The 15,703-nt window shown below is 39.8% G+C and overlaps 2 protein-coding genes across 3 annotated transcripts; both read left to right on the top strand.

Moving 5' to 3' along the window:
* The first annotated feature begins 662 nt into the window (after positions 1–662).
* On the top strand, positions 663–7,810 carry LOC145905625 (tubulin alpha-1A chain-like). Of its 2 annotated transcripts, none has more exons than XM_082992871.1 (7): positions 663–4,029; positions 4,832–5,054; positions 5,374–5,675; positions 5,871–6,102; positions 6,363–6,628; positions 7,104–7,297; positions 7,600–7,810. In XM_082992871.1, exons 1-7 carry the CDS (start codon positions 4,027–4,029, stop codon positions 7,733–7,735), a joined length of 1,356 nt encoding a protein of 451 aa, XP_082848997.1. In that variant the 5' UTR covers positions 663–4,026; the 3' UTR covers positions 7,736–7,810. The 2 variants fall into 2 exon arrangements, with proteins under 2 accessions (XP_082848997.1, XP_082848998.1); XM_082992872.1 differs by having other exon boundaries at positions 689–779; positions 7,600–7,788.
* Positions 7,811–10,841: 3,031 nt separating this feature from the next.
* LOC145905623 (tubulin alpha-1A chain-like) lies at positions 10,842–15,323 on the top strand. Its single transcript, XM_082992869.1, has 7 exons — positions 10,842–10,994; positions 12,344–12,566; positions 12,888–13,189; positions 13,383–13,614; positions 13,875–14,140; positions 14,614–14,807; positions 15,109–15,323. Exons 1-7 carry the CDS (start codon positions 10,992–10,994, stop codon positions 15,242–15,244), a joined length of 1,356 nt encoding a protein of 451 aa, XP_082848995.1. The 5' UTR covers positions 10,842–10,991; the 3' UTR covers positions 15,245–15,323.
* Positions 15,324–15,703: the final 380 nt, after the last annotated feature.

The following is a 15,703-nucleotide window of genomic DNA, read 5'->3' on the forward strand; positions in this document are numbered from 1 at the left end:
TCTGAGCTATATTTATTACCCCAGAGAGAAGTGGTCCATCACCATATGAATGGTGCTTCATACGAACAGATTCACTGCTCACGCCATTGAAACCGAAGCAATTTTCAACATATTCTGGGTATGTGCTACTATTTTACCAATAAAGTAGCTCCTAGTTTGGTTTATCAATTGATTTTTAGCAAATAAATGCATTGCATGGTCTTGTATGCAAGTTAATAACACAATTCTCATGTAATTTTCATGGTGTTGAGATGTTCATAATTTCCTACCACAATGCATGCCCCCTAATTGGCCTTTGGATGTTGATTAATTAACACCTGTGTCATGTAATTAAGTATTGGACATGCAGGGTGTTTTTTGGCATGCGAGAACCCCCATCCATCCCCACATGCACAAGCCGATTAAAAACAATTTCAACAAAACATCACTGCCGCAAGCATCTGGGGCAGAATAATCGACACAACGAGAAACCAGAAGACAACAGCAGTCACAGCGTCAAAATTCCAGCACAAAGTCGGTTTAAAATATGGACGGCAAAGTCTTTTGTTTGCCTGGCACGTTCGCGCTCAGCAAGCGGTCGTTGCTTTGGCGATGGTTCCGCTTGGAATGCACTGACCAATCAGAGGCGAGGAGGCCGATAGTATAAAGTTGTGTTCTCGTGAACACGGTTTGTCAATCTACGTTGAACTAGCAGAGACGCGTAACTGTCGAAACGCTTGTTCTTATTGAAAAACTGCCATTTTTCGGTTGAATTCGCAGAAACTTTACACTACAAAATGGTAAGTGTGTTGTATATTGTGTGTTACATACGTTCTTATGCAGCGACTGTTTATAGCTCCGGAACGAAACAATCGTTACGTCATAAGTAAACTTAAGTTATGATACGAAAGGTTAAATTTTATAAACCGGTAGAACTGTTTCTACAAGCGTTTCAGGCAAAACTATGGGTAACACTAATTTACGGAATAAGGAATCTAAGGAAACTCACACTAATTTACGGAGCTAAGGAACCTAAGGAAAATCACAGACACTAAATTACGGAGCTAAGGAACGGAAATAGACGACCTTGTCCAGTTCCGTGAGCCCTATCTGCATTCCTTAGACGCCATTGGCCAGTTCCGTACGCTCTATATATTTTCCTTAGACTATTTCCGTTCCTTAGCTCCGTAAATTAGTGTATGTGATTTTCCTTAGCTCCGTAAATTAATGTGAGTTTCCTTAGGTTCCTTATTCCGTAAATTAGTGTTACCCAAAACTATTTCTAATACACCGCGACGCTGTTGCTGGAATGTAAACCAAGTTAATTATTAAACAGATTGGCATGTTTAGTAGCGGAATAAACAAGATAAGCGTTAGGAACCCAAACACGATGCCACCAATTGCAAGGAAATTGTTGCGTTAGTCATTCTAAATACACCAGAAATATCGTTATTTGCACATATGGAAATTGGTCAATTTCTTTTGCTTTAAACACGCAAAGATGAGCATATCTGTGACTGTGTACTTTATCGTTGTATCCGTAAGCGCACTCGAACAAGGCTTTAAACTCAACCCTCTCCTACCCCAGCAGTTCGTCGAAAGCTTTTGAATTCCACTCAAGCATTGACAGTTTGTCAATTGCTGAGAGAGCCTAGGTCCTTTGAGATACTGTGGTATTTTACTGTCGTATTTTACTGTCGAGTAACGTGATAGTTTTAAACGATTTTTTAACTTCACTTCTGGGGTTTTAATTAGTTTACTTAATGGGGTCGGTAGCTTTGTCCTGTCCACACGGAGGCAAGACATGACCTGTTTTGCAGAATCGAATGCTTTCTTCTCGTAACTCGAAACTATACAGAAACCAGTTCGTTTCTACGTCTCGATTAAATGCTGCAAACCTGCCATTAAAGACTTAACTCTTTCCACTCCGGACCATTTTCGCTGAACTGGCTCTAGAATCCGGGATTTTTGAGCAAAAATGACAATTTTCAAACACTTCCCATTTCGTGAATATATAAATTAAAGCGGTTACCAGTATCGCAAAAGAAAGGGTAAACCCCCGTGCTGTATCTAGGCAAGTTTCAGCTTGTTGCGAACAGTAGTTCGATGATTTTATGGCTTTCACCGATAGGACCTTTTTCAACTTTTTCCAAACTAGTGAAAATTGCTTGTTTTGGGGTATGGTTGCAAATGAAATACTCACGGCCCAATTGTAAGGTGTAATAGTTAGATTTTTGGTGTGTAACACACCAATGTAATGTGGGGTCAGGGAAAAATTACAATTCTTGTCCAGTGATAGTTGTTTTTATGTAACAGCCCATCGAATTTTCACATTTTTTCTTAAATATGGTGAAAAATCTAGGAACTATTTTTCTGAACTTTGTATATATCTAACTTACTTGTGAGGATTTTTTTGTACACAGGCTTTGTAGTGCTGTAGTATGCATTATGCAAACATTTATTTACAAAAATAAGTCAAAACCTGTTCAAAAATTTCTCAAATTTTCAAAAATGTCTTGTTATACTATTTGCACGTGTTCTTTTCACCATCTATACATTCGAAATACTCACAGGCTTGTTTTTTATTCAAAGTAGTTCAAATTTTTACCAAATGGAGTACTACAAGTGTGCTTTTATGGAAAATTTTGACTTCACTGATAGCATGTGTAGTTTTTCCACAAAGACCCTTGCAAATCATGCATTTTTTAGTATTTTTCAAAAAACAACCATGAAGAAATGAAAGAAGAGAAACAGAGTAAAAAAAGACTATACACAATATTTAACCATGTTGTGAAACTGTACATGCAATTATTTACACATAATGTCACACTGAATGTTTGACAACTGTATAAATTGCTTTTGAACTGCTCTGGCTGTTGTCTGAAGTTGCTCGACTGACCTTGTCGAAACCTTTCTTTGAATGGAGAAATTGGATTGCATTTTCAAATGTGTTGTGGTTATGAAGGTTTCTTTGTGATATCCATGTTTATTGTAATGCAAAAAAAGGCATTTGGGTCTGATACTACAACTGGGTCCAATTCATGTAACAACATTTTCTTGTCGTTTGGTCTTAGAAATGCCCCCCACTTGCCATACTTTATCTCCAAATGCATTTTGGACCTGTTTTGCCAAAACTGCTTTCTGTTTTTGCACAGTACAAGGTTTTTCTTGATTCAGGTACAAACTGATTAATTACAGGACAAAAATATCTAGCCGACTCATTCCTTTTCTACCACAAGAACCATTATCTTGCATTTGCTTCTCAGGCTTTATGACGTCACAGTGAACTGTTAGCTTTTTCCTTTGTCTGTTGCTTGTTTTTCGCAGAAATGCCCACGTAAATAATTGTAACAGTTAAAAACAATCAAAACCACAAAGTATTGTACGTTGGAATAAGCGATAGAGGTCCAGTTTCAATCCCTCTAAGACCGGTATGGGTCTTCTTTAGATATTTCCATATGCTTAACCTTGACAGGTCGTACTTGCTGCACCCCTCCCATGTGGGCCCTGGAGGCCTGTACTTACCACTTTCCATCTTATATGTTAGGTTTAAATTTGCAGTAGAATGTGTAAAGCGAATTAACAGCGCAAACCACCTGCCGTTTGCACGACATGGGGGTGTTTTTTGGCATGCGAGAACCCCCATCCATCCCACATGCACAAGCAAGCCGATTAAAAACAATTTCAACAAAACATCACTGCCGCAAGCATCTGGGGCAGAATAATGGACACAACGAGAAACCAGAAGACAACAGCAGTCACAGCGTCAAAATTCCAGCACAAAGTTGGTTCAAAATATGGACGGCAAATTTTTTTTTTTGCCTGGCACGTTCGCGCTCAGCAAGCGGTCGTTGCTTTGGCGATGGTTCCGCTTGGAATGCACTGACCAATCAGAGGCGAGGAGGCCGATAGTATAAAGTTGTGTTCTCGTGAACACGTTTTGTCAATCTACGTTGAACTAGCAGAGACGCGTAACTGTCGAAACGCTTGTTCTCATTGAAAAACTGCCATTTTTCGGTTGAATTCGCAGAAACTTTACACTACAAAATGGTAAGTGTGTTGTATATTGTGTGTTACATACGTTCTTATGCAGCGACTGTTTATAGCTCCGGAACGAAACAATCGTTACGTCATAAGTAAACTTAAGTTATGATACGAAAGGTTAAATTTTATAAACCGGTAGAACTGTTTCTACAAGCGTTTCAGGCAAAACTATGGGTAACACTAATTTACGGAATAAGGAATCTAAGGAAACTCACACTAATTTACGGAGCTAAGGAACCTAAGGAAAATCACAGACACTAAATTACGGAGCTAAGGAACGGAAATAGACGACCTTGTCCAGTTCCGTGAGCCCTATCTGCATTCCTTTGACGCCATTGGCCATGTGATTTTCCTTAGCTCCGTAAATTAATGTGAGTTTCCTTAGATTCCTTATTCCGTAAATTAGTGTTACCCAAAACTATTTCTAATACACCGCGACGCTGTTGCTGGAATGTAAACCAAGTTAAATATTAAACAGATTGGCATGTTTAGTAGCGGAATAAACAAGATAAGCGTTAGGAACCCAAACACGATGCCACCAATTGCAAGGAAATTGTTGCGTTAGTCATTCTAAATACACCAGAAATATCGTTATTTGCACATATGGAAATTGGTCAATTTCTTTTGCTTTAAACACGCAAAGATGAGCATATCTGTGACTGTGTACTTTATCGCCCGAAAATTGCCCTAAATCCTACTATCGGTTGCAGTATTCCCCAAAAAATACAAAAATCCGTATAAAAACAATATACGACACCCGAAATTAGACTGCTTTTATACAATAAAATTTGTATTGTTTATTTGACAGCGTGAATGTATCTCAATCCACGTCGGCCAAGCCGGTGTCCAAATTGGCAACGCTTGCTGGGAGCTATTCTGTCTTGAGCACGGAATCCAGCCCGATGGCCAAATGCCCAGCGATAAAACCATTGGAGGAGGCGATGACTCCTTTAACACCTTCTTCAGCGAGACAGGAGCTGGAAAACACGTGCCACGTGCCGTATTCGTTGACCTCGAGCCTACTGTCGTGGGTACGAACAATCCTGCATTTTAATAGAGACATATTTTTGTTGTCGTACGCTTATATCTTATTTCGCCTTTTTGGGAAATCTTATTTTCCCATAATGGCGTCAAAAGCAAAGGGTGGAAATCGTTGCAACTATGGGTCGGGAATGGAGAGTAATTCCCGGAATCGGTTATCGGGAATTTTGCCTTTTTGGTTGCACAAATATTTTTATCCCAAAAATAATATATCGCCCTTAAATCTCTGAAATAAAATTGTTCCTTAACAAGAGCTTTATTTTTTTTGAATTGCCCGCATATAACACACAACAATCATTGCATCTACAGATGAAGTTCGCACTGGTACATACCGCCAGCTCTTCCACCCCGAACAGCTGATCACTGGAAAGGAAGACGCAGCGAACAACTACGCCCGCGGCCACTACACCGTCGGTAAAGAGATTGTTGATCTCGTCCTCGACAGAATCCGCAAGCTCGCTGACCAGTGTACCGGTCTCCAAGGATTCCTCATCTTCCACTCCTTCGGAGGAGGAACCGGATCCGGATTCACTTCCCTTCTCATGGAGAGACTCTCCGTCGACTACGGCAAGAAATCGAAGCTTGAGTTCGCCATCTACCCAGCCCCGCAGGTGTGTACGTTATAAGAGTTACCAAAAATGCGAAACATGCCACAGCACAAACGAATGGATGGAAAAATTGTCAACCTATTTTAAGATTTACAGCTGCAAGTAACTTTTTGAGACACTATGCTTTATCATAAAGACCAGTTTCATAAAAATTACTGACTATATGAACTTGTATAAACATTTACATCTTCATCACAGATTTCCACTGCAGTGGTCGAGCCATACAACTCAATTCTGACGACCCACACCACCTTGGAGCACTCCGACTGTGCTTTCATGGTCGACAACGAGGCCATCTACGACATCTGCCGCAGAAACCTCGACATCGAACGACCAACCTACACCAACTTGAACCGATTGCTCGCACAAATCGTTTCATCCATCACAGCTTCGTTGCGATTTGATGGCGCGCTCAACGTCGATCTTACCGGTATGTTCAGCCAAAATACACCGAACTCGGGGCAGTGTGTATGGTACATGTCATTTTAACCAAAGAAAAGCCTATATGCCTGGCCGTTTGTTGTCTACAAAAGTCACATTATGTTGAAATGGTCGGGACATAATAGGTCGAAACAGTGGTCATATGTCTGCAGCTCACAGAATTCATATTATTGGCTCCATACTGCCAAAATAAAAGAATCTTAGTTAAAATAGTTCTTTTTCAAAAAACTTTTCAACCACTTTTTCCAGAGTTCCAAACCAACTTGGTGCCATATCCACGTATCCACTTCCCATTGGCCACCTACGCCCCCGTCATCTCAGCGGAGAAAGCTTACCACGAGCAGCTTTCCGTTGCCGAGATCACAAACGCTTGCTTCGAGCCAGCCAACCAGATGGTAAAATGCGATCCACGTCACGGCAAATACATGGCTTGCTGCATGTTGTACCGCGGTGACGTCGTTCCCAAGGACGTAAACGCAGCCATTGCCACTATCAAGACAAAGCGGACCATCCAGGTAAAAATTCTCTTGTTGTAAAAAGATAAAGTTGAAGCAGGAGATTCAGAAGTAAGAACGACACTTCCTACTTCTGTATCTGTTCTGTTTCTTGACTATTTTACTGTTTGAGCAAAATGATAAACCTGAAGAAGTAAATTAATAGGCTGTAATTCGTGTGATGGTTTGTTCACATATAAGGTTAAACTACATTTCCGTGGTTAAACTTGTATTGGACAAAGCCGGGCATGTGTTTAAACCCGTTTCTCATTTACTGTATACAAAAGCGCTCATCAAAGCTTTCATTGACAAATCTGGTTGACACACTTTCGGCGCATCTTTCGTGAAATATGGATCAGTCAAACGGATAGAGGGCACTCAACGGCAAATAAAGCCCATTCTTTTTCAAATGCACAATAGATCAATGCATTTGCTCTCATCTCATTACTATTTAGTTTATAATAGCGCATAAAATCAATACGATTTATCTCTTCAGTTTGTGGATTGGTGTCCAACTGGCTTCAAAGTTGGAATCAACTACCAACCTCCAACTGTTGTCCCCGGCGGAGATTTGGCCAAAATGCAGCGCGCTGTTTGCATGTTGAGCAACACAACCGCCATCGCAGAGGCGTGGGCGCGTTTGGATCACAAGTTCGACTTGATGTATGCCAAGCGTGCATTCGTCCACTGGTGAGTCAACTTTTATTTTGTGGATTTTAATAGCTAGATATGCTTATATGTGTTAGGCCTTTGAGACTGTGAAATGTATCATTGGTTTACGACTTTAAAACACAATAATTAGGCCTAAAAATATAGTTATAGTTAAAAATATGGATTTATACGTGCAATTTAACCTCCGCCACATTTAAAGAAATGCCATCAAGATTACAACAAACTAAAAATTTTCAGTATACGCTCTAATGTAAATTATAAAAAAAAAAATATTACATACATAAATAAAATAAAAATAAAACAACACATGTGAATTGAAGGTACGTCGGAGAGGGAATGGAAGAGGGAGAATTCTCCGAAGCTCGTGAGGATCTTGCCGCTCTCGAGAAGGATTACGAAGAAGTCGGTGTTGACTCCGTTGAGGGCGAAGGAGAAGAGGAGGGAGAAGAATATTAGGAGCTCTGATCTCAGTTGATCCATTGGCCGGTTTTCCCGCTTGTGATTTCTATGTGAATACACCGAGCATTTAAATGTGTTTGTTGTTAAATGACTCCGTTGTCACACCTATCAGAAAAGCGTTAAGAAGGAATATTAAACACCAGGGGGCGCTAAAGATGAAAGTCCGCAAAGGAAAACATGGGTTTCAATCTCGCTGTTTGGTAAAAAAAAAAAAAAATCGCGTCCAAGACGCCTTCCGCAAGCCTACACCCTAATACCAAGTACAAAACCTGATTGTATCTTGGGTCCAAGATGACATGGCTTCGAATCCTGGTTTGGTAAAAAATACTTGCGTTCGACATCTGTCCACCGAAAAATAACGGAATACCATATGTAATAAAACATCGTGCGGAAAGAATCAAAACATGGATTAAAAAGCTGCGTAACAGCGTTCCAACATTCCTGGTCATTTCCACAACAATTACAGTTTGTGTATAGACCGCATATCAGTAATTATATTAAAATAGTTTTGCCCGCGGGGAATGCCCGTCTTGTACTCCCTAACCCTTTTCTACGCAATTGCAAAAAAAATTGTCACAGGATAGTTGCTTTGGTTGCCCCCTGGGACTGTTTTTGCTATCCTGTAGGACAAAAGATCCTCCTGGAGGCTCCTCAGATCCTTGCTGTGTTTTGGCGGATGCAGCTGCAATCAATTTTTTTTCTCTATAAATAGTACCAGTAGATCTTCATGGGTCACTGACCACAGGAATTGTTGTTGGCAAAAAACCAAATCACTCAGTATGGGTATTAATGGTGATAGCCTTCAAAACTAGATTTTTGGGATTTAATACTGATATGCGGCCTTAAGGAAAATTAGCCATTTTGTAAACTGCGGAATGTGTGTCAAATTTAGGCTTAAATTTGTAAGTTTATGTATTTCGAGGAACATGGAAAGGTTTTCAAGCATCTCCAGTCACTTATTGCCACCTAGTGACAAAAAAACATTTTTCTAATGCTTTATGTGCATGAATATGTGTGGCCAGTTTTCACAGGCATTTAAATGGCCCGAAAAATTGATTTAAGAGCATGAATTCTCTGCATGAACAGTCCACAACACATTTTGGGTTGATTTTACCACAGAGCTTTGATGATTTTTCTTCATTTGTAATGGCATTGTTACATTAGCTGTCTTTTTCCCAATATCAATTTGGCTTAACAATAACGCTTGCAATTGCTCAAATCAAATGTTACTACACTTTACGTTGTCATAATTAATTAACAAAATTACTTATTTAACTCTGAGCTATTTTTATTACCCCAGAGAGAAGTGGTCCATCACCATATGAATGGTGCTTCATACGAACAGATTCACTGCTCACGCCATTGAAACCGAAGCAATTTTCAACATATTCTGGGTATGTGCTACTATTTTACCAATAAAGTAGCTCCTAGTTTGGTTTATCAATTGATTTTTAGCAAATAAATGCATTGCATGGTCTTGTATGCAAGTTAATAACACAATTCTCATGTAATTTTCATGGTGTTGAGATGTTCATAATTTCCTACCACAATGCATGCCCCCTAATTGGCCTTTGGATGTTGATTAATTAACACCTGTGTCATGTAATTAAGTATTGGACATGCAGATAATTGTTGCATGACTGCCTCGTGATATTTGGTTCCATTCTATGTGACCGGTTTGGGGCTTGAAGCATCATCCTCTGCCTATCAGTTGTCTTGGCGGTAACTCTGTTGACAAGGCCAGTTTTTTTAATACTCATAGACATAAACTTTAACCTAATAGACAAACTTAACTGACATTAAAATGGCCCCAAGTTTTATTATTTTCCTTCATATTAATTGTTAAATGTAAATAAAACAGCTACTTTATGCTGTGCTGTAAAGTTCTGACTTGTCAATTAACTCCCAAATATCATGCTGTGAAACTCATTATGTGCCTCCATTTTCCTTTCAAATCATTGGACACTTATTAGTCTCATGCTGTGCCCTTCAAGTACAGGCAATGTATAAAAAAATTACCATTTATGTGTTCGCCTTTTAAGTTGTCAAGCTTTTATTTTCCCATCAAAATTTTTGGTGTTATTGCATTATTATGATGCAGTCAACATTTTGACCAAAAATATTTTTTTTTTGAGATGAGACATTTATGTTATGAACCGTCAAAGGTTAACGATAAAATTTTGTTTACTCCATTGTAAATAAAGTTTTGTTAGCTAAATCTGTAAGTGACAAGTATAATCTGTTAGGCCTTGCCTTTACCTTCAAAATGAGCCCAACATTGTAGAAATCCATTAAGAAATAGCCAAGTTATTAGCAAAAAACCCAAATATCTATCGCCATCTTCTGGCAATTTCGTGGCAATTTCAAAGTGCATTATCTCAAAAAGTACTTGGTCATTTTTTGTAAAATTTGGAAATTTTAGTTATTTTATCATCATAAAGCTGCTGTGTAAATTTCATTGAATTTGAAAAGGGTCAGGTCAGAAATGTGATTCAAATTTTGTGATTTGATATGAAATCACTCTGAATGGTGCTTCATACGAACAGATTCACTGCTCACGCCATTGAAACCGAAGCAATTTTCAACATATTCTGGGTATGTGCTACTATTTTACCAATAAAGTAGCTCCTAGTTTGGTTTATCAATTGATTTTTAGCAAATAAATGCATTGCATGGTCTTGTATGCAAGTTAATAACACAATTCTCATGTAATTTTCATGGTGTTGAGATGTTCATAATTTCCTACCACAATGCATGCCCCCTAATTGGCCTTTGGATGTTGATTAATTAACACCTGTGTCATGTAATTAAGTATTGGACATGCAGGGTGTTTTTTGGCATGCGAGAACCCCCATCCATCCCCACATGCACAAGCCGATTAAAAACAATTTCAACAAAACATCACTGCCGCAAACATCTGGGGCAGAATAATCGACACAACGAGAAACCAGAAGACAACAGCAGTCACAGCGTCAAAATTCCAGCACAAAGTCGGTTTGAAATATGGACGCCAAAGTCTTTTGTTTGCCTGGCACGTTCGCGCTCAGCAAGCGGTCGTTGCTTTGGCGATGGTTCCGCTTGGAATGCACTGACCAATCAGAGGCGAGGAGACCGATAGTATAAAGTTGTGTTCTCGTGGACACGTTTTGTCAATCTACGTTGAACTAGCAGAGACGCGTAACTGTCCGAACGCTCGTTCTTATTGAAAAACTCCCATTTTTCGGTTGAATTCGCAGCAACTTTACACTACAAAATGGTAAGTGTGTTGTATATTGTGTGTTACATACGTTCTTATGCAGCGACTGTTTATAGCTCCGGAATGAAATAATCGTTACGTCATAAGTAAACTTAAGTTATGATACGAAAGGTTAAATTTTATAAACCGGTAGAACTGTTTCTACAAGCGTTTCAGGCAAAACTATGGGTAACAGGGTAACACTAATTTACGGAATAAGGAATCTAAGGAAACTCACACTAATTTACGGAGCTAAGGAACCTAAGGAAAATCACAGACACTAAATTACGGAGCTAAGGAACGGAAATAGACGACCTTGTCCAGTTCCGTGAGCCCTATCTGCATTCCTTAGACGCCATTGGCCAGTTCCGTAAGCTCTATATGTTTTCCTTAGACTATTTCCGTTCCTTAGCTCCGTAAATTAGTGTATGTGATTTTCCTTAGCTCCGTAAATTAATGTGAGTTTCCTTAGGTTCCTTATTCCGTAAATTAGTGTTACCCAAAACTATTTCTAATACACCGCGACGCTGTTGCTGGAATGTAAACCAAGTCAAATATTGAACAGATTGGCATGTATAGTAGCGGAATAAACAAGATAAGCGTTAGGAACCTCAAAACGATGCCACCAATCACAAAGAAATTGTTGCCTTAGTCATTCTAAATAAACCAGAAATATCGTTATTTGCACATATGGAAATTGGTCAATTTATTTTTCTTTAAACACGCAAAGATGAGCATATCTGTGTACTTTATCGTTGCAACCCTAAGTGCACTTGAAAAAGGCTTTAAACTCAACCCTCTCCTACCCCAGCGGTTCGTCGAAAGCTTTTGAATTCCACTCAAGCATTGACAGTTTGTCAATTGCTGAGAGAGCCTAGGTCCTTTGCGATACTGTGGTCTTTTACTGTCGAGTAACGTGATAGTTTTAAACGATTTTTTAACATCACTTCTGGGGTTTTAATTAGTTTACTTAATGGGGTCGGTAGCTTTGTCCTGTCCACACGGAGGCAAGACATGACCTGTTTTGCAGAATTGAATGCTTTCTTCTCGTAACTCGAAACTATACAGAAACCAGTTCCTTTCTACGTCTCGATTAAATGCTGCAAACCTGCCATTAAAGTCTTAAGTAAAAAATGACACAGTTTCTTCCAATAATGATTTGGAGAGTTAGTATTTCACGTCGAATTTTTGTAACTCGGTCAGAAGTATAAAAGAGCCCAAAAATTGCCCTAAATCCAACTACCGGTTGCAGTATTCCCCCAAAAAATACAAAAATCCGAATAAAAAATATATACGAAACCCCAATTTAGGCTGTATATGTAATAGAATTTTTTTTTAATAATTTTTGAAATTTATTGTTTGTTTGACAGCGTGAATGTATCTCAATCCACGTCGGCCAAGCCGGTGTCCAAATTGGCAACGCTTGCTGGGAGCTCTACTGTCTTGAGCACGGAATCCAGCCCGATGGCCAAATGCCCAGCGATAAAACCATTGGAGGAGGCGATGACTCCTTTAACACCTTCTTCAGCGAGACAGGAGCTGGAAAACACGTGCCACGTGCCGTATTCGTCGACCTCGAGCCTACTGTCGTGGGTACGAAAAATCCTGCATTTTAATAAAGACATATTTTTATTGTGGTCCGCTTTATATCTTAGTTTGTGTTTGCGCAAATATTTTTGTCCAAAGATAATTTATCGCCCTTAAATCTTTAAATAAAATGTTCCGTAACAAGAGCTTAGTTTCTATAAATTGATTCGCATATAACAAACAAAAATATCATTGCTCCTCTTGCACTTATGTTACGAAAGTGTTTATTGTAATTAACGTTTCGTCCACCATCCGGCGAGACTTTACTTCAGGTTATTACTATACCTGGCAGAAAGAATAGCAATATAACAATCATTACATCTACAGATGAAGTTCGCACTGGTACATATCGCCAACTCTTCCACCCCGAACAGCTGATCACTGGAAAGGAAGACGCAGCGAACAACTACGCCCGCGGCCACTACACCATCGGTAAAGAAATCGTCGATCTCGTCCTCGACAGAATCCGCAAGCTCGCTGACCAGTGTACCGGTCTCCAGGGATTCCTCATCTTCCACTCCTTCGGGGGAGGAACCGGATCCGGATTCACTTCCCTTCTCATGGAGAGACTCTCCGTCGACTACGGCAAGAAATCCAAGCTTGAGTTCGCCATCTACCCGGCCCCGCAGGTGTGTACGTTATAAGAGTTACCAAAAATGCGAAACATGCCACAGCATAAACGAATAGATGGAAAAATTGTCAACCTATTTTAAGATTTACAGCTGCAAGTAACTTTCTGAGACTCTACTTTATCATAAAGACCAGTTTCACAAAAATTACTGACTATATGAACTTGTATAAACATTTACATCTTCATCACAGATTTCCACTGCAGTGGTCGAGCCGTACAACTCAATTCTGACGACCCACACCACCTTGGAGCACTCCGACTGTGCTTTCATGGTCGACAACGAGGCCATCTACGACATCTGCCGCAGAAACCTCGACATCGAACGACCAACCTACACCAACTTGAACCGATTGCTCGCACAAATCGTTTCATCCATCACAGCTTCGTTGCGATTTGATGGCGCGCTCAACGTCGATCTTACCGGTATGTTCAGCCAAAATACACCGAACTCGGGGCAGTGTGTATGGTACATGTCATTTTAACCAAAGAAAAGTCTATATGCCTGGCCGTTTGGTGTCTACAAAAGTCACATTATGTTGAAATGGTCGGGACATAATAGGTCGAAACAGTGGTCATATGTCTGCAGCTCACAGAATTCATATTATTGGCTCCATACTGCCAAAATAAAAGAATCTTAGTTAAAATAGTTCTTTTTCAAAAAACTTTTCAACCACTTTTTCCAGAGTTCCAAACCAACTTGGTGCCATATCCACGTATCCACTTCCCATTGGCCACCTACGCCCCCGTCATCTCAGCGGAGAAAGCTTACCACGAGCAGCTTTCCGTTGCCGAGATCACAAACGCTTGCTTCGAGCCAGCCAACCAGATGGTAAAATGCGATCCACGTCACGGCAAATACATGGCTTGCTGCATGTTGTACCGCGGTGACGTCGTTCCCAAGGACGTAAACGCAGCCATTGCCACTATCAAGACAAAGCGGACCATCCAGGTAAATTCTCTTGTTGCAAAAAGATAAAGTTGAAGCAGGAGATTCAGAAGTAAGAACGACACTTCCTACTTCTGTATCTGTTCTGTTTCTTGACTATTTTCCTGTTTGAGCAAAATGATAAACCTGAAGAAGTAAATTAATAGGCTGTAATTCGTGTGATGGTTTGTTCACATATAAGGTTAAACTACATTTCCGTGGTTAAACTTGTATTGGACAAAGCCGGGCATGTGTTTAAACCCGTTTCTCATTTACTGTATACAAAAGCGCTCATCAAAGCTTACATTAACATATCTGGTTGACACACTTTCGGCGCATCTTTCGTGAAATATGGGTCAGTCAAACGGATAGGGGGCACTTAGGGGCAAATAAAGCCCATTCTTTTTCAAATGCACAATAGATCAATGCATTTGCTCTCATCTCATTACTATTTAGTTTATAATAGCGCATAAAATCAATACGATTTATCTCTTCAGTTTGTGGATTGGTGTCCAACTGGCTTCAAAGTTGGAATCAACTACCAGCCTCCAACTGTTGTCCCCGGCGGAGATTTGGCCAAAGTGCAGCGCGCTGTGTGCATGTTGAGCAACACAACCGCCATCGCAGAGGCGTGGGCGCGTTTGGATCACAAGTTCGACTTGATGTATGCCAAGCGTGCATTTGTCCACTGGTAAGTCAACTTTTATTTTGTGGATTTTAATAGTTAGATATGCTTGTATGTGTTAGGCCTTTGAGACTGTAAAATGTATCATTGGTTTACGACTTTAAAACACAATAATTAGGCCTAAAAATATAGTTATAGTTAAAAATATGGAGTTATACGTACAATTTAACCTCCGCCACATTTAAAGAAATGCCATCAAGATTACAACAAACTAAAAATTTTCAGTATACGCTCTAATGTAAATTATAAAAAAAAAATATTACATACATAAATAAAATAAAAATAAAACAACACATGTGAATTAAAGGTACGTCGGAGAGGGAATGGAAGAGGGAGAATTCTCCGAAGCTCGTGAGGATCTTGCCGCTCTCGAGAAGGATTACGAAGAAGTCGGTGTTGACTCCGTTGAGGGCGAAGGAGAAGAGGAGGGAGAAGAATATTAGGAGCTCTGATCTCAGTTGATCCATTGGCCGGTTTTCCCGCTTGTGATTTCTATGTGAATACACCGAGCATTTAAATGTGTTTGTTGTTAATTGACTCCGCTGTCACATCTATCAGAAAAGCGTTAAGACGGAATATTAAACACCAGGGGGCGCTAAATATGAAAGTCCGCAAAGGAAAACCTGGTAAAACATGGGTTTCAATCTCGCTGTTTGGCAAAAAATATTAAAAAAATCGCGTCCAAGACGCCTTCCGCAAGCCTACACCCTAATACATGATTTGCACCATCGCCAATGCGCGAGAATCGGGGTCATAGGTTAAGTTGTGCTACGCGCGTTTTTCTGTGTAGAAAATGATTGGTCTTGGTTGGTAAATGTCAAAAATAACAACAGTTCTGGGATGTTTTTAAGTTTTTTTGTAGCAAAATGGAAAACAAACACCCTAAGCATGGCATAGGCGTT

Source organism: Ascidia mentula, chromosome 6, assembly GCF_947561715.1.
Source record: "Ascidia mentula chromosome 6, kaAscMent1.1, whole genome shotgun sequence".
Taxonomy (NCBI): Eukaryota; Metazoa; Chordata; class Ascidiacea; order Phlebobranchia; family Ascidiidae; genus Ascidia; species Ascidia mentula.